This window comes from Tachysurus vachellii, chromosome 8 (assembly GCF_030014155.1).
Source record: "Tachysurus vachellii isolate PV-2020 chromosome 8, HZAU_Pvac_v1, whole genome shotgun sequence".
Classification (NCBI taxonomy): Eukaryota; Metazoa; Chordata; class Actinopteri; order Siluriformes; family Bagridae; genus Tachysurus; species Tachysurus vachellii.
In genome coordinates, this window is record NC_083467.1 from 10,939,089 (window position 1) to 10,957,884 (window position 18,796).

The 18,796-nt window shown below is 39.7% G+C and overlaps 3 protein-coding genes across 4 annotated transcripts; 2 read left to right on the forward strand and 1 right to left on the reverse strand.

The window, feature by feature from the left end:
• The first annotated feature begins 1,063 nt into the window (after positions 1–1,063).
• On the forward strand, positions 1,064–6,181 carry si:ch73-390b10.2 (Golgi pH regulator). The gene is made up of 14 exons (XM_060876239.1): positions 1,064–1,261; positions 1,360–1,419; positions 1,876–1,979; positions 2,067–2,173; positions 2,299–2,400; positions 2,500–2,620; positions 2,697–2,777; positions 2,916–3,025; positions 3,526–3,614; positions 3,853–3,945; positions 4,042–4,137; positions 4,473–4,562; positions 5,354–5,419; positions 5,507–6,181. The coding sequence occupies exons 1-14, from the start codon at positions 1,220–1,222 to the stop codon at positions 5,711–5,713; spliced, it is 1,368 nt and encodes a 455-aa protein (XP_060732222.1). The 5' UTR covers positions 1,064–1,219; the 3' UTR covers positions 5,714–6,181.
• An 11-nt stretch (positions 6,182–6,192) lies between these two features.
• On the reverse strand, positions 6,193–13,222 carry pdzk1 (PDZ domain containing 1). 2 transcript variants are annotated; one of them, XM_060876237.1, is made up of 9 exons: positions 13,088–13,222; positions 11,564–11,777; positions 9,137–9,365; positions 8,900–9,036; positions 8,605–8,800; positions 7,715–7,911; positions 7,284–7,502; positions 6,921–7,166; positions 6,193–6,787 (listed from the first exon to the last, which is right to left on the reverse strand). In XM_060876237.1, coding segments are annotated over exons 1-9 (1,494 nt in total). In that variant the 5' UTR covers positions 13,090–13,222; the 3' UTR covers positions 6,193–6,733. The 2 variants fall into 2 exon arrangements, with proteins under 2 accessions (XP_060732220.1, XP_060732221.1); XM_060876238.1 differs by having other exon boundaries at positions 13,099–13,219.
• Positions 13,223–13,294: 72 nt separating this feature from the next.
• Positions 13,295–17,223, forward strand: LOC132850088 (cyclin-dependent kinase inhibitor 1C-like). The gene is made up of 2 exons (XM_060876240.1): positions 13,295–13,310; positions 15,493–17,223. The coding sequence occupies exon 2, from the start codon at positions 15,669–15,671 to the stop codon at positions 15,960–15,962; it is 294 nt and encodes a 97-aa protein (XP_060732223.1). The 5' UTR covers positions 13,295–13,310; positions 15,493–15,668; the 3' UTR covers positions 15,963–17,223.
• Positions 17,224–18,796: the final 1,573 nt, after the last annotated feature.

Here is an 18,796-nt window from a genome sequence, read left to right on the forward strand (position 1 = left end):
TACACATATATAAAACTATTCTAATACACACAGTGCTTATAACACTTGCTTTATTGTACTGATACGACAGCTCTGGCTTCTAATAAAGAGTAAGTAGATTGTTTAGAGCATGTTTAGTTTAAGGGATGAACATTTTTCTCAAACACTAGCTACTAAGGGTTAATATTGAGCATGAATGCAAAAATAAGGGTTGGAAAATGAAGAGGTTCAGGAGTTCCTTGTAAATTATATACAATACAAGATATACAGCTAATTATAGTATAAAGAAAAAGAACACTAAATGAATATTTTTGTCTGTAATGGAATACTGCCGTTGTAACTAGGCTCTGAAACTGTACTTTTTTTTTATACTAAACTGTCATTTTCTAAATCAACACATGCAAGCACAAAGGCTTAAAATATCTCCTACAGTGAGTAAATCTGGCCGCATTGGCATAGAGGCAACATCCTTAAACATCATAATATATCTGCTGTTTGATTGTATAATCTAACAGCTGTTCACAGATAACACTTAGAAATGAGGGAACTGTGATTTAATTAGAAATGAAGAAATGAGACAGACAAACAAACAGGCAGACAGACAGACAAACAAACAGGCAGTCAGACAAACAGACAAACAAACAAACAAACAAACAGACAGACAGACAAACAGGCAGTCAGATAAACAGGCAGACAGACAGACAAACAAACAAACAGACAGACAGACAAACAAACAGGCAGTCAGAAAAACAAACAAACAAACAGACAGACAGACAGACGACAGACAGACAGACAAACAAACAAACAGACAAAAAAACAGTCAGACAGACAGAGAGAGAGAGACAAACAAACAGACAGACAGACAATATAAATAATATGGTGCTGTACTGAACAGTATGTGAAATACCATAATACCACCACTGTATAAATATTGTTTGAACATACTATGTAGTGTGTCGGGCAGCGTGGTCAGAACCGTAAAGTAACTAGAGAGCGCCATCTAGCGGTGGATTCACAGAGACGTTCAATATTTATCCTCCTTGACAACGCGCGGTTCATGATGTCATCAATTTGCGCCGGAAAAAAGTGCATTCGTTCAGTAACGAAGGCGTAATACATTATTAAACCGATACCGGGACACAATGTTTATCGTTACAGTTTATCGGCTTCCCGAGTGACGCGTCAGTAGATTATTATATATGTTCTATGAAAGCGTTTAAAACCGGACATATACGTCAACATGTCTTTCTTTGTAGATTCTGTAATCATGTTTACTTCCCAGGTCAGTGTTGACATTATTGTGTACAGTTCTAACTAAACCCATAGTGTTCAGCTCAGCTCAGGAAGCTCAGCTCACTCTGTTCTCTGTTCTCTTTGCAGTTGCTGTTTTTCGGATTTGGTTGGCTGTTTTTTATGCGGCAGTTATTTAAAGATTATGAGGTACTGATGCACTGCAATATAAATATAATAATAACTCTAATATATTATATACAGTATACACCTTATAGATTAGGAAGTGCTGCATAGACTCATGGCACCAAGTTAGATCTGGTCTAGTGTTGTGTCCAGTAACAAACTTTTTCTATTCCATTCCAAAGAAGTGACAGCTCTTGTAATGATAATAAAAACCAACATTTCATACAATCCTTCAGTTTGACAAGTGAGAAGTCAAGCATTGTAAACACTAACATGTGCAAATTGCATTGAATGGCTTAAAAGCAAATTATATACAAACTATCAAATGTTTTTTTTTTGTTTTGTTTTTTGTGACTAAACTGTACTTTTTTGTATGTTACTGTACGATATTCATGTTTTATTTGATCAATAGTTTGTTATCACAGTTGGCGTCTAATATAATGTTTATTATGAGAGAGGTTTCTTGCGTCTTTTTCCTAGGTGCGACAATATGTGGTGCAAGTGGTTTTCTCGGTTATGTTTGCATTCTCCTGCACAATGTTTGAACTCATTATCTTTGAAATCCTTGGAGCATTAAGTAGCACGTAAGTTTCTCGACCGTCATCGAACGCTTAGGTCACATTAAACACGTTGTAAATTTTCAATGACGTTGCATTTGTTTTCTTTTGCAGGTCCAGATATTTTCACTGGAAGCTGAATTTGTATGTTATACTGCTGGTTCTAATCTTTGTAGTGCCTTTCTACATTGGCTACTTTGTGGTCAGCAATATACGTTTGTGTAAGTGGATCGGAATGTTGTTTTAATCCGATTGTACATAGGCATTTACAAAAAAGTATATACAAAAATGATTTTTCAATATTGGTAAAATGAACAAAATAAAAAACTGATCTTGTATTTTACAGTGCACAGACAGAGGTTGTTATTTGCGTGTGTTGTTTGGTTCACGTTCATGTATTTTTTCTGGAAACTTGGAGACCCTTTTCCCATATTAAGTCCAAAACATGGTAAGAAGGAACCGTTTTATTTCAGAAAGCCTGATGTACTCACTTAAGGTAAAGCATTCAAGAATTCCTTTTAACATTATAGAGCTTTTTCTTTCTCAGGTATTCTGTCTATAGAGCAGCTCATCAGCCGTGTCGGGGTAATTGGGGTAACACTGATGGCTCTGCTGTCCGGATTTGGTGCTGTGAACTGCCCCTACACATATATGTCTTATTTTTTGAGGTAACTGTGAAGATCTAATAGTGCATACTGCTAAAATTGAGAGCGTAGTCTATAGATTTATATTGTTTGTGTATAGGAATGTAACAGACAGTGACATTCTGGCCCTGGAGAGACGGCTGCTTCAGACCATGGACATGATTGTCAGTAAAAAGAAAAGGTAAGTTACGGAGACAATGCAAGAGGCGGACCATGGATTTAATTTTGATGTTATGTCTGTGTATTCAAAATCTGTATCTAGAGTATTTTCTTTAGAAACAGTAATGCAGAATTTCAGCTGACTCTCTCCTATTTGTAGAATTGCCATGACGAGGAGGCAGATGTACCATAGAGGAGAGGACCAAAACAAACAGACTGGATTCTGGGGGATGCTCAAGAGTGTCACTTCCTCTCCTTCAGGCAGTGAGAGTATCCTTTTTTCCACAGTCTAAGCCTTAGATGCTTAGCTTGCAGTCCACAGTGTGTGATTTTTATGCAATTCTCTTGCCAAATGCTTCAGAAGGCTGCAGTCTCAGCATATGGGTGCATATGAGATGGTTTCTGTATTATATATATAGCATTTTCTTTGTAATTAGACATTCTGTAACTCATTTCAGTTCAATAACGTTTTCCTATAAAACTCAGTACTTCTTGATCATGTAACAAAAGGTAGCAGATTGTACCAAAGTCTGGCTTGCAAAACTACCTTCGCTGTGACTGCAAGCGTCTACATTGACACACGTTTATTTATTCTCAAGCTTTGTAGAATTGGGTAATGCTTGTGTCTTCCATCAGTGTGTTTGCTTGCTCATACCCTTATTACTGATCATTTTAATATGTGATTATATTCCTTTAATAGATTACACAAGATTAATAATGAATTCTGTGGTGTGAATTGTAATTGATGCTCCTTGATAGAAGAACTACAGATCTGTCTCAGATCCAGCATGAGGTAGATGCTCTAGAGGAGCTCAGTAGACAGCTCTTCCTGGAGACAGTAGACCTGCAGGCTACCAAGGTGAAAATGACAAAGATCAATATAAAATCCACTGCGAATCGTATCCTAAAGATATAACGTTACTACTGATTAAGTATGTACCGTCTACTGTGTGGTTCATACTTAAGGTTTTAATCTACACTTGTTTAACCACTGGACATGAGACAAAGACGGTGACCGAGGGCATGATGTTTGCAAATTGCATTCTAGCAAAATTCATGCACGCGTATGAAAGATTGTCTTGTTTTTATGTGATCAGGAGCGGATAGAATACTCAAAGACGTTTCAAGGAAAATACTTCAACTTTTTGGGCTACTTCTTCTCTATTTATTGTGTGTGGAAGATATTCATGGTGAGTGTATGTTGTTTTTCAGTGTTGTAGACATGTTAATACATCTAAACAGAATATGTGTGTATTTTATACATTAACTCAGTGCGATTGCTTTAGGCCACCATCAACATAGTCTTTGACCGTGTGGGGAAGACTGACCCAGTGACGAGAGGGATTGAGATCACTGTCAACTACTTGGGAATTCAGTTTGATGTGAGACACACACACACACTCACACACACACCAAAGTATAACTACGTGCTGTGAGATGTTGTCGTATGTAAGAACCTGAGAACAAAGGTGAGCTAGCTAACTGTCTCTGTTCTGGTTACTCATTAATCAGTTTTAAGTCTGATTAAGCCGCCACTGTCTTCTTACTCCACCAGGTTTATACAGAATTTCACCAGTGATCACGCTTAGCATGTCTAATTATTGTGCTTTTCTGTCCTGAGAACGTCGTACTTTACCATTACGTTTTATAATCCCCAAATTGAGCTATAATTGTTGTTATTATTAAGAGCTGCTCAGGTTTTACATTTTGATTACAGGTCAAATTCTGGTCTCAGCACATTTCTTTTATCCTGGTTGGAATCATCATCGTCACTTCCATCCGAGGCCTTTTAATCACTCTCACTAAGGTAAATTAAGGGGCATTTGTTCATCATTTTATCAATAGACTAAGTGTTATTTGATCAGTAGTAATAATCAGTTTAAGATGCAGGTTGTTGTGTGATCAAATCCCAGGGGTACCCTTGAGCAAGGCCAGCTCTTTAGTTGTACACCAATCAGCCATAACATTAAAACCACCGGGTTAATATATTCTAGGTCCTCATTGTGCCAGCAAATCCATTTACTCTTCAGGGCATGGACTTCAGTGCACACAATTGCTGCGACATTACACCAAGCCTTTCTGAGCTGACTCTTTAATTTCTATAAGCTGTGAGGTGGGGCTTCTATGGATCAGGCTTATTTGATCAGCCATACCATATCATAGATGCTTGTAATTAGAGCCTGTTGAACAGTTGAACCTTTTGCCATGTTCATCAAACCATATCTGAACAGTTTTTGTAGTGTGGCATGTTTTGGCATCTCTGTTTTGGAGATGCTCCAGGCCAGTTATTTAGCAATCACAAGTCCAAATCAGTCAGATATTTATGCTCGCTTCCAAATTATTAACTCTAAGAACTGACAGTTGATTTGCTGCCTAATATTTTCCACCCCTTTACAGGTTACCCTTTAATGACATAATGTTATGTTATTATAATGTCAGTGGTTTTAATGTTATGGCTGATCAGTGTATATAATAAATGTAATAAATAATGTAAATGTAAAAATACTAAAATGCCATAAAAGCCTTCCCATCATTGCTGTATTGAGTCTAGAATACTAATTAATAGCCCTGTAATTAAATCTCAATGATCTTTTTCAGTTCTTCTATGCCATCTCCAGCAGCAAGTCATCCAATGTGATCGTGTTGGTCCTGGCCCAGATCATGGTAAAACACCTCACATTATAAAATCATCCGAATGCATTCTTGTGTAAGATAATTAGTGTGTTACTAATTTGCTGTGTGTGTTTATAGGGGATGTATTTTGTGTCTTCTGTGTTGCTCATGCGCATGAGTATGCCCCTGGAATACCGCACCATCGTAACAGAGGTCCTCGGAGAGCTGCAGTTCAACTTCTACCACCGCTGGTTTGATGTAATCTTCCTCGTCAGTGCCCTGTCCAGCATCCTCTTCCTCTACCTGGCACACAAGCAGGCACCTGAGAAGCACATGGCCATGTGACCTACTGAGTGAGCTTATCCGAGGGATAAGGACTGAAGTGTTTCGCTGCTTTTTCCTTCTGTTTCTTTTTTTTAATTCTAGCAGGACTGAATTTCCTGAATCAGGAAGAGACTAAATGCTTATGGTTTGGTTTGAAGGCAATGGGTATTTAGTTGATTAGTCAAATTCTATTGCAGTTAATGGCCCATGGTGGTATTTTAATAGACGTTTTTCACAAAAAAGACGAAAAAGTGTTGTTGTTTTTTTTTTTGTTTTTGTTTTTGTTTTTGCCTTGTCTTTGTTTATTGGACCAGACATACAGTCAGCATTGCTAGCAACACAGTCCTGGTGGGTTTGTCACTATAAATTCATTGATAATTCAGTTTCTGTGCATCATCATATGACCCAAAAGACATCGGATTTGTCCATGTGAAAATTTCCATGCAATAAATAAACATCTTGTTTTTTTTTTAGAACATAACCACAAAATGGCACAGAGCGATTATGTGATTTTTTTATTTATGAGAGAATATATGTTATTACTTCATAATATATATTAAGCAGAGTAAATAGCTCACTGCTGAATATCTAGACTTCAAATATTAACTCAGGGAATGTATTTGTGTGCAAGAAAGTAGAGATAGACTGGTGCAAAAAGGTTAAATGGTACAGAGTGTCTGCCAATACAAACTGCATTATGGTGCAAAAAACATAAGTTTGCATATGAAAGGCATCAGAGGGTCTTACATAATTAACACACGTGACCATGGCATGATTAAAGACAATTTGTGTCCTGTATTCAAATGTAAGCCCTGTATTATCGGCCTCACATCACACATATATTCAACTTCAAAAGTAACTGTAGATTAGTAATCTCCTGTAGTCTGAGAGGACCGAGCACATGACTGCTTTCCTTTTAAAACATTGTCTTTTTCAGCAGTGCACTTATTGACTGCTTACATTAAAAGCTTTTCATTTCTTTGTGCATTTCAGTTTGCCGCCACATAAATAAAACCCATTAGCAGCATGAAATTGTCTTTCTTAAAGCCTTGCATCATCACTGTCTGATGACGATGTAGATGAAACGGAGGGTGTCTGAAACAGAGAACCAGAGATCATAGTCAAAGCTGAGCATAACACACTTGTTAGTGGTGTTAGTGGTTAGTGGTGTTAGTATAGTAATAGTACTGGAATGAGATTTGAGTTTCTGAGGTTAACTGATGCTTACCCTTTCACGAGACTCAGCTGGTGTGTTCTCTGTATCCAGCAGTTTAGGGGTAATTGCAATTCCCTTAGCTTTCAGGTGATCATAGGCATCTTTCTCTGCTACAAGCAGGACCAATGTGTCTCCGCTACTGCGGATCAGATTCACAGCTTCTTCATGTGTGCTTTGCTCTGTGTTCACCCCATTGACCTCCACCAGAATGTCGTCATCCTCCAGCCCGGCTCTTTCTGCTGCTCCGCCTTTCACCACCTGTCAGTGTGGCAGGCATAGTGTTCATAAATGTAAAGAACTCTCCAAACCAAATACTGTATGTAAATGAGACTTGCTGAGGTATTTCTTCAGATGTATTTCTCAGCTTCTCCTCACCTCTTTGATGTATTGTCCATGCACTCCTTGGATACCATTGAGGTGGAATCCATACCCAGCAGCGGTCTTTTCCATGCGGCATAATTTGGGTTTATATATTTTCTCAGCAGCATCAGGCACGGCTGGGACTGGGGTGACATTAGGTTCAGGCTCAGGATTGCTCTGCTGAGGCGGGGAACTCCTCGTTTCCTCCCAGTAAAGTAAAGGAGAGATACCACCCTGGGAAAAAAAAAATGAAAACACAGACAAGCACATACTCAAACCTCATATACAGGCTGAATCTCCTATCTATTGTCTTTCAGCAGGAAACAAAAAGGACAGGGTGAGGTCACCTAGGTGAATTTTATTTAACCTAGAAGATGATTTTCACAGATTTGAGCAAACTGTGAAAAAAAAATAAAATAAAAAATACTCTGGGGGAGAACACTCACCATTTTGTACATCTTGTCTGTTTCAACATCAACCACCAGGAGGCAGCATCGATTTCCACACTGACGTATTTTATCTACCACTTGATCATGGGTACAGTGAATAACCTCCTCTCCATCCACAGCCACCAGCTGGTCCATCTCTTTCAGTCCCCCTTTTTCTGCAGGACTCTCACGGTCGATATCTCCAATAAAATGACCTTAAAGACAACAACATATTGTAATCTCACCATATATAGAAATGTGTGTAGTTAGATGTAAAATCAGCACAAACCTGTGTTTTCTTCACATAACAAATACATACATAACAAATTAAATACAAAATCTATACAAAAAAATTGTCTGCTCAATGATCTGATGTTCTCAACAAGTGTTCAGACTTAATGCGTCTTAATCAGCAGCCATTTGTTGACTATGAGCGTGAATGATTATTTATGATTATTAATGACTATATAGCATGAATGATTGTTTATAATAGCATTTTTCTAACATGTAATACTATATAAGAGTGTAATGGATCAAACTGGGTGGAGGGGGGGTCATTAGTTTCACTGTTTTTGTGATAATCTTATTTATCTATATGTTGTTACTGGATGCTTGAATTAGTGTCTGTCTGTCTCTCTGTCTGTCTGTCTGTCTGTCTGTCTGTCTGTCTCTTTGTCTGTCTGTCTGTCTGTCTCCCTTCCCTTCCCTTCCTGGTCTCCATGTGAGATATAAAGCTGCACATATGGATGATGTTAGCAGCCTATGATTACATTAATACTAATCCTTCCAACATCTGTAATATGGTTCCCATGACACCATGCAGCTCTCAATTATATTTGAATACTGTTAAATGTCTAAGATGCTAACAGAGTATGTTCCACTCTTAGCTATTCCTCATACATGCCTACCTGGAGTTTCAGGGTCTGCCTTGAGGAAGAAGCCATAACCGTCAGCTCCTCTGGTGATTTCAGCTATGCGAGGCTTCAGCGGTAGGTACTTCGTTGTGGCCAGTCCAGCTCCGAGTGCGATGCCTTTATTCTTGTAGTATTTGTCCGTGTCCTCGTCCACAAGTAATAACATCACACTTTTTCCAGCAGCTTTGACCTAACAAGCAGAGCCTGGTATTATTTTCATTCTAAAACAAACACATCACCTTCAACAGAAGAATATTCTCAGCATTTGTAGTGTTGAAAAACTGCTTACTTTTTCCACAGTTTGATCATGTGTAGCACGTTCTATATTTTCTCCATTGATCTCCACCACACGATCATGTGCCTTAACCCCTGCATTATCAGCGATGCCTCCCGCAATCAAATCGGTCATGAATATTCCTTCTTCACCTGAGATTTCAGAGAACAACGAACAATCCTTTAAATGAGTGAATTGTATATCACTAAGATGATTTCAAGTATAATGTTGTAGAGTCTAGAATCTTTTCACCTTTAAAGGATTTCACTGAGAAACCAAAGCCATTGCTGGACTTCTGCAGAAAGCAGAGTTTGAGTTTAGGGCCTGGTGCAGAGACTCCGTTCATGGTGGGCTGACTCTGAGCAGAAGGGGACTGTGGTTCTGCAAGGTTTATCCCATTGCTTTTGGCATGCCGGTAGGCTTCATCTCCCAGGACATGAAATGTGACAGTTAATCCACTTTTCTTAACTAGATCCGCAACCTGATGAGGTAAAAAAGCAACGTTGCAGTGCTAAGGTCCTTGATAACTGCTTTATAATCACCATTAACTTGGCATTATAAAACCTAGGTCAGTGATTCTTAGCCGTGTGGCACCATCTACAGATGATGTTATATATCTAATTAACTGCTGACTAGAAAATGTCACGTCTAGCAAATTGTGGTTTTTAGTACTCATAGCTGGACTGCTGTTTAGATATGAAGTGATTTCATATCAAGAATTACAGAGCCAGTGTCGGAACTTAGAGCCCGTCTCCAAGTCGACACATCGCAGGGTGATTCGTACTTATATACTTTATAATACTTTTATACTTTATAGTTTTTAATTACACTTAATTTACTGATAGCACTAACATTAATACAAATAAAACAATGAGAAAGCTCCTCAGACCTGGATGAGAATGAGCAAACTTCTTTATTGTGGTCAATCAGCCAACATTTCTCTAAGAGAAATTGCTAAGTAACAAATGAAAAACCCAAAAAGAGCATCTTCATGAAGAGTATCTGCATGCAATCAAAAACAAAACTCTCAAGACATTCTTGCAAAGTAAAGTTTGCAAGGGAAAAGCTTCTTGCAAAGTAAAGTTTGCAAAGTAAAGTCCCCCATACCCCCCCTCCCACAAACGAGCGCGGAGCCTCAGAAAATCTCCTCAATATATACCCTGGCGCTTCTAGGTGCCTCCTCTTTGGTTCCCATCCTCTCAGGCACGTTCCCAGTCCCACGGTGGAGTTCCACCTGGTATCCTTCCTCATATTACCTTATTTACCGGAATTACCTCCTATGTTTTCTAAGTAACCTAACATCCTGTTCCCTACAATCCCCTTATTTCCCATCACCTTTTACCCATATGCCCATTTACGGATTTTCCTCCCCTTGGTTCCCAGGGCCCAGGTCTGGGAGCCCAGGTCTGGGAACCTGGGTCTTCTTCATTCTATATAACAATGTATGAGCTAAGGTCTGGGAACCACGGTCTTCTTCATTCTAAATAACAATTTTGTTATTGTTATTAAAAATGTGCTCAAAAGAGCTTTACTTCCTGGTCAATGTTACCTTTGCTTCTTAGTTTTTTTCATGACAGACGTCCTGAGGATTAATCCTTCATTCAACTACAGTACAATGAGTAAGTTTCTCCTTTGCTATTTTCTTCTGTACATGATTTTTTACTGATTATAAGTCACTCTATGAGTCTGGTTTATGTCAAAAGTTATGATGTTAGAAGCTCTTATCTATTCGTCATCTTATATTGTTACTATTGCTAAGCTATTGCTGCCATAATGTTGCTTGTGTACAAATGGAGTTCTTTGCTTACGCATATCTCAAGCTTCAGTTCCTCTATCTCTACTAAGTAACTCCCCTTATCTCCCCTTAGATCCTTCGCCTCAGGGTCAGCCAATTCATCCTGGTCACACCATCCGGATCTTCCCTCACCATCCTCGTCCTTCCCTCTACCCAATGCCAGTGCCTGCTGACGTCATGGCGGCTTCCAGCTGCTACAATCCTACTACCCCCGTTTACTAAGTTTTCATAATAAACATTTCCTCTTTTATCCACCCTCTGACTCAAGTGTGGTTATTTTATTCTCTAGTTATATATTACCTTAAAATTATTACAACATCCTGGGGTTTATTCCCATGTGTCTTATGACTCCACTCATAATTCCCTTAAGGCATCTCTCTCTCTCTCTCTCTCTCTCTCTCTCTCTCTCCTCTTCTTCCTCCGATTCTGGCCCTGAATCCCCTGTTTACACTTTTTCCTCTCCTGTCTACTGAGTTACTATAATAAACACTCCTTTATCCGCCCTCTGACTTCTGGTTAATGTAATCTCTAGTATATATTACTGTGATATTATATATAAAATATATATATATAGTATTATAATATATAATATATATTATAACTATAATATATTCTCTTAAGGTTCCAGGATTTTTCACAACACCAGACATATGGCTAAGAATTATTGCATCTTTTCCTTTTCCCTTTTCAGCTATGACTGGATTGCCTTGCATCCTCTATCCAAACCCAATCAACCCAATGAGTGAGTAACCAAAACTTTGAACTTGCTAAATGTTTTACAGTATATTAATACAACACATTTTCATTCTTAAAAGATCTGTTGTTAGATCTACTAGAGGTTAAAATGTCTAGTTTATAGTCTTAAAATCTAGTTTATACAGTACCTGAAGGTGTTCCAGATTGTCCACAAAGATTCCATTGACTCTGATAATGCGATCTCCATCCTTCAGACCTGCTAGTTCAGCAGGACCACCCATCTCCAAGGCCCGAACCAAATGACCTTCTATCCCCTCTTCAGCCCTTAGGTAAAAGCCATAGGTCTGGCCCTCGTGCTTGGAAAGTGCAATCACTCGAGGTTTTGGCCCAGCCATTATTCTCCTAATAGAAAAATGTTTTATACAGTCACTGACCAAGCTTAGGTCTGAAGTCTGTTGTTACACGATTATCACAATCTTATCAAATTTGCACACCCATCATTGCCTGCTTAATTATTTTACAACATGCTTTAACAACACACAGGGCTTATCAGTAAGGTATGGTGAAAGTAGTATATCACAACTATCTATTACATCACATCTTTAATATCAGATTGCAAAAAGAACTTGTAAGAAAATGTAAATAGAAGAAGATGTAGTGGTTTTGTAAAATTCCCCAACATTAATTTCAGCTGTTTATAAATTTATCTCATCATTCATATTCTGGCTTGCTTATTAGGGTTTCCGACTCTAGAGTTGGCTTTCTCTAAAGCAGCTTTGTGATGTTCATTCGAAATAAAATTGAACTGTATATAACATTTGATTCTCCCAAGTAACTTTATGGATACTCTTATGGGCATTTAGACTGTTTTGTTTTCTGTTAATGGATTCTGATAGTTAATCTAGTAAAAGCCACCAAAATAAATAGAATAATAATTATACTAATGCTGTTACTAAGATGAATATTCATAGTAATAATAATAATAATAAGATTAAGAATGTGCTGAAATCAGAATGTGATCAGCCTCATCAGGTGTTAATTGTTAAGCTGGATGTGCTATGACAAAGTACACTTCTTGCTGCAACATGTGCACTTTGCCTCCATAATAAAGAGTGAACATAGTAACCCTGCCAACCAAATCTGTTTTGTACTGTTTATTGCACATATATTATTATATTTCTATATATGTATCTCCATTTTTTCCGTATAACTGTTCCAGCACTTCACAAAGGCAGGATTTCTTAAGTTCTTTTTTAAAACCCCAAATTAATTTTTTTTTAATTCACTACCATATATTATAAGGCATGTAGCATTAGATATAAACAAAATCTGTCATAATGTACCATTAGGAGAAAGTCGGCTCATATATGGCTTCATATTTGACATACAAAGTCCATCCTGTTCCTTGATGTATAATTTTTTTATTATTATTCCATTTGATCTCATAGCTATCATGGTTTTTGATGATCAATAGGAGCATTAAGCGTTTCCCTGTACTGTATATATGCAATGATAAGATGTTGGTTTTAATCCACATTTGCTGAACTACATATAGAAAACTGAAAGGTAGATGAAGAAAATAGGAACACATTTAAATAAAACATTCTATTAAGAGACTGCGCATAAATCAGATTCCTTTTATTTAAACCTCTTCCACAGGTTGAATTCTAAGACAAATCTAAAATAATATAAATAAAGTCCAGGATACATACATGCCACTCACCTGATCCTGTCCCGTTGATGTCCCAGCCTAAAGGAGGTGCTTACATCTTTTTTCCAAAGTGTTATTCAGCCATGCACAAGTGTATAATGGACTTTGACAGAACAAAGGTTCACTTAAATAGTAAGGTATTTAACCACATCTTATGTCTTGAAGCCTGTTCCACAATGTGCATAACCACAATAAACCCTACAACCTGCAGCAATCATACAGAGGTAAAAACCTACATTTACATTTCAACAGATGTTAAAATAACATTATTCAATAGCCGTTTCAGTATATACAGTTTAAGTACAAGCACATTTTACTGACAGTGAGGGATCAGTAAGAGACTTTCCTTCTAAAAGCATTGCTTCTTTTTTGCCAGATCATACAACCTTAAGCAACAAGAAAAGTTTGGGCATGACAAAAAAGAGGAACTTTATATATATTTTTCGGGTCGACTTTCTGGCTATGAAAAGTCAGCTTGTGTAGTAACAGTGGAATCACGTTTGTTTTTCTGTGATTCATTACTGGTTAAAATCCTCACTGAGAGGACATCTGCCTCACGTGGGAAGTTTGGCTTAGTTCCATTTGCTTAGTCAGTTTAGAGCAATGCAACTCTCTAAGGTTCCAGCTGTGCTACAACACTGCATGAAAGAGATCCTCCCACTAATGTCCGAAGCCTTGTGTGAAATCGGCCTGTTTCCATGCAATAGAAAAATACTTCACTCAGTTTATCAAGAATATTCTATTTCTCGTTTCATTTCATTAATTTTTTTCTCAGAGGATGTTTTTATCCTTGGTACAGTTGCAATAGATCTACAGTCTGTCATGGAAACATTGGGTGTGAGATAGAAGACTTTACACACACATACACACACACACAGCGAGAGAGAGAGAGAGAGAGAGAGAGAGAGAGAGAGAGAGAGAGAGAGAGAGAGAGAGAAAAGTACACCAGTAAGTTCTTCAATGTATTTTATAGAAAACTACACCGGGTTATGTATGTAACCTGGTCAGTGTTGTATAAAGTACTAGAAAGCAATACTTGAGTAAAAGTACAAGTATCGTACTAGAAAAAGACTTTGGTAGAAGTTAAAGTTACCTTTTAGAATATTACTCAAGTAAAAGTCTTAAAGTATCTGATATATACTGTACTTAAGTATCAAAAGTAATTTTCTGATATTTAATGTACTTAAGTATTTGAAGTAAAAGTAAAAAGTAAAATTTCAGTGATTTTCGGTAGGCATAAGAGCAGGGGCGGTTCTAGGATTTCCTCTTTAGGGGGTTTTAGCCCTCAGTGAGAATTTAAAACAAGAAGAGTTTTATATTATATATTATATGACCACATAGTCATATACGCCAATAGTTATGGTATTATTTAAAATGGCAAAAGTGGACACCAAAATTTTATGCATGATGTAATGATGCCAGTAATGCAAGTAATGCAGTCATTAATAAAAATATTCACAAGACAAAGACCAAATCAATAAATGTTATTTTTATTTAGTATTGAATGGATTGTTTGCATTAATATTTTGTTTGTGCTACAACTCTGATAATAAGAATAATGAAATTTCACTGCTTTTGGTTGCCGTATTTGCGGCTTTCCGCCGATTAACGTTATAGATAAATGCTTCCAGCTCTGACTGCGCGTGCACGGTGCACGTGCCTGTGCTTCTCCGTAGAGCGCGCGGATGTGCGTAATGCAATCTAGGAGCAGTGATTCGCCAAACCTCCCTTATTGCAGTCGCACACATTTCTACTGATTTTAGTTTGTAGTAACGAGTAACGAAGATGCTTAGTGGAAATATAGTGTAGTAAAAGTATACATTTTTTCTAGAAAATGTAGTGGAGTAAAAGTGAAAGTTGACATAAATAAATGTGCGAAGTAAAGTACAGATGTACTTTGTACATAAAGTACGTTAAATTTCTACTTAAGTACGGTAACGAAGTATTTGTACTCCGTTACATTACAACCCTGCTGAAAAATCCAGCATAAACCAGCATCAATTCCATGCTGGTCCAGGCTGGTTTTAACTGGTTCGTGCTGGTATAGTGCTGGTCAGTGCTGGTATAATGCTGGTCAGTGCTGGTGTAATGAGTCTGTCTGTGTTTCTGCCCTGTTTCTGTCTGCTGTCTTTCCCTGTTGTTAATTGTTTGCTCCGCCCACTCATTGTTTACCACAGACATTAATTGAACTCCATCTCTCCTTCAGGTGTGTTGTCTTTGTCTCTGATTGTCTCTGCTTTGTCATTGGTTCCTGTCAGTTATATATACTCTGTTTTCTCACTTCCCTGTTGCTAGTCGTTGTCTATATGTTTGTGTTCCTGTTTCCCGTTAGCTCTGTGTGTTGCCTAGTTTTTCCTGTCTGTTATCTGTTTCTTGACTTGGTTTATTAAAACGTTTCATCTGCAGGTGTTCCTGGACCTGTGCAATCAGGTGGACTTTGGGGAGAGGGCCCTTAAGGATATGTTCCGGCATGGATTGGTGGATGGGCTGCGCTATCTAATGCCATTGGGCCGAGAGATGGGGTCCTTTACAGACCTCAACCTAGCGCTGCTCTGTGGGCTGCAGAGCCAGGTCAGCCACGCATGCCCGAAACCCCTACAGTACCTCGGCCCAACCCAGGCCTGTGTACGCTGGTGACCGAGCCTGTCCACATGGGAGCCAGACCGGAAAGCTCGGTCGAGGCCCGTGTGAACCGGCTGATCGCCAAGCTGGTGGACACCCCGATGGTGCCGGTTCAGGCGGCCGGCATCCCTACGGCACCGGCTGGAGCACCTGAGGCACCTGAAGCACCTGAACCCGCCGACGCACCCGAACCCGCCGACGCACCCGAACCCGCCGACACAGCGGAACCCGCTGAGCGGAACCGACCGGGTTGATGGAACCGACCAGGTCGACGGAACCAGCCGGGCCGACCGGGCTGACGGAGCCAACCGAACTGACCGGGTCGACAGAATCGACCGGGTCGACTGAACCAGCCGACCCTACCGGGTCGACGGAACCGCCGGGTCAACCGAGCCAGCCGAACCTATCGGGTCGACGAAACCAGCCGGACCGACCGGGTCAACGGAACTGACCGGGTCGACGGAACCACCCGGGCCGACCGGGTCGACGGAAGCAGCCTAACCGACCGGGTCGACGGAACCGACCGGGTCGACAGAACAAGCCGAACCGACCGAGTCGATGGAACCGACCGGGTCGACGGAACCAGCGAGTATGGTTGCGCCCAAGCCCCGTAGACTCTCTGTCCTGCCTGAAGGGCTTGGTACCGAACTGCTCTGCCTATCTGCTCTGTCAATCCCTAGTTTTGTCTCCCTGTCTCTGTCAGTCTCTCCCTCTCCTGTCCCTACTTATAGGTTCAGAGCACCTCCAGCACCACCCTGGCCGCCAACTCTGCTATGGTCTCTGGCTCGACCTGTAGCACCACCCTGGCTTCCAGCTCTGCTCGGGTCTCTGTCTCCACCTGCAGCACCACCCTGGCCGCCAACGCCATTATGGTCTCTGGCTCGGCCTGCAGCACCACCCTGGCCGCCAACTCCGTTGTGGTCTCTGGCTCGGCCTGCGCCACCACCCTGGTCTTCTGTCCTGCTATGGCCTTCTGCTCCGCCGGCTCCGCCGGGGTCTGTAATGAGACTGTCTCTCTGTTTCTGCCCTGTTTCTGTCTGCTGCCTTTCCCTGTTGTTAATTGTTTGCTCCGCCCACTCATTGTTTACCACAGACATTAACTGAACTCCATCTCTCCTTCAGGTGTGGTGTCTTTGTCTCTGATTGTCTCTGCTTTGTCATTGGTTCCTGTCAGTTATATATATATACTCTGTTTTCTCACTTCCCTGTTGCTAGTCGTTGTCCATATGTTTGTGTTCCTGTTTCCCGTTAGCTCTGTGTGTTGCCTAGTTTTTCCTGTCTGTTATCTGTTTCTTGACTTGGTTTATTAAAACGTTTCATCTGCATTTGGATCCTCACTTGCCTTTGTCCTGCACCGTGACTGCTGGTATAATGCTGGTCAGTGCTCGTATAATGCTGGTCAGTGCTGGTATAGTGCTGGTATAGCTGGGTGGCCAGCATAGTCATGGTGTTATCAAGCAAAACGGGGCTGGTGTAGCTGGTTAACCAGTATGATCTTGCTGGAATGAGCTTTATGGGAACAACCTTTATTTTTGCTTGTGTATGTTTCTATGTAACACATTAATATAAGATTAAAACACAATATATTGGAATATATTTAATCATAATTATGTTATTTCTTTTGCTCCCTCTTTTGAATAAAGAACTGAAATAACAAAGCTCAAAAAGCTTTGAATAACAAAGAATAAAAACATTTAAAAATGTTCGTTAGGGATTAAAGTGTCTCCAAAAATTAAATATAGTAATACCAACAAATGTTGACTTCCCGGTCTCCATGAGGGAAGCAGCATATAAATCATACAGAATGATGGTTTTTGAAAGTCATTATTATATTATATATATGTTTAATCCATTTGTCTCAATTAAGAAGTAGTTAAGTTGTTTGTTTGTTTTTTTAGTAAAGCGGTAATGTGAAGAGATATTACCCAGCATCAGCGGGTAAGCGGGATATTACCCAGCATCAACTTAAGCAGTAGCTGTTTTATCGTAACTCGTTCACTGCACAATATAAACAAATGAGTGATATATAGTTTTGTTTCTTATTTTGTTTCTATAATTTTTCAGAGAATAAAGAAGACATAGAGCAGGATTTGTCTAAAGGCAAACGACTCCGGGTAGCACCTCTTAAAAAAACATGGTCATCGCCACCAAATACTACTTGTTCCTCGCTAAAAGAGAGAGCGGAAGCTAAGACCAAAAATGTGTGTTGTAAAGGTTATATTGTGTAACGTTATTTGTGCATATTTGTGTATATTACAGTGTGATGGCAAATGTCGTTGTCCAATAAATATTTTAAACAAACTTATACATTATATATATCCAGAATGTTTTTCTTTATTAAAAAGTGAATTGCAATTCTCTAGAAAATTGTCTTGGTCTTTATTTAACTATGAATATGCACAAAGAAATGTGATATGTAATAAATGGGTTTTGTTGTGGTCTTGCTGGGATTATACTAGCATCCAAAAGACAACATATGTTGACCAGCACACCAGCATCCCAGGCTGGTCGGCCAGCACACCGGCATCCCAGGCTGGTCGGCCAGCACACCGGCATCCCAGGCTGTTCGGCCAGCACACAAGCATCCCAGGCAGCTCGGCCAGCACACCAGCAACCAGCACCTAATGCTGGACCAGCATACACCCATCCCAAGCTGGTCGGCCAGCACACCAGCATCCCAGGCTGGTCGGCCAGCACACCAGCAACCAGCACCTAATGCTGGACCAGCATACCACCATCCCAAGCTGGTCCCAGCATGCAAAACATACCTTATGCTGGACCAGCAATGCTGTTTTTTTAGCAGGGAACACTGAACCTGGTTCCCTGAGAAGGGAACGAGATGCTGCAGCAAGACTGATGCTATTGGAACGCAAAGAAGCTCATAGCGTCAACCTTGACGCAGCGTCTTGTTCCCTCGAAAGGGAACTAGAAGACTACACCTGTCTGGGAAGTGACTAGATGGTAGTAAGTGCATGAATCTATTTTAGCATGAATATACTCAGTATGGACAGCACACATCAGTCTGCTAAATCTTATTTTAATTCTTAGATTATTAATTATTAGTAATTCTTTACTATTCTTGTACTTT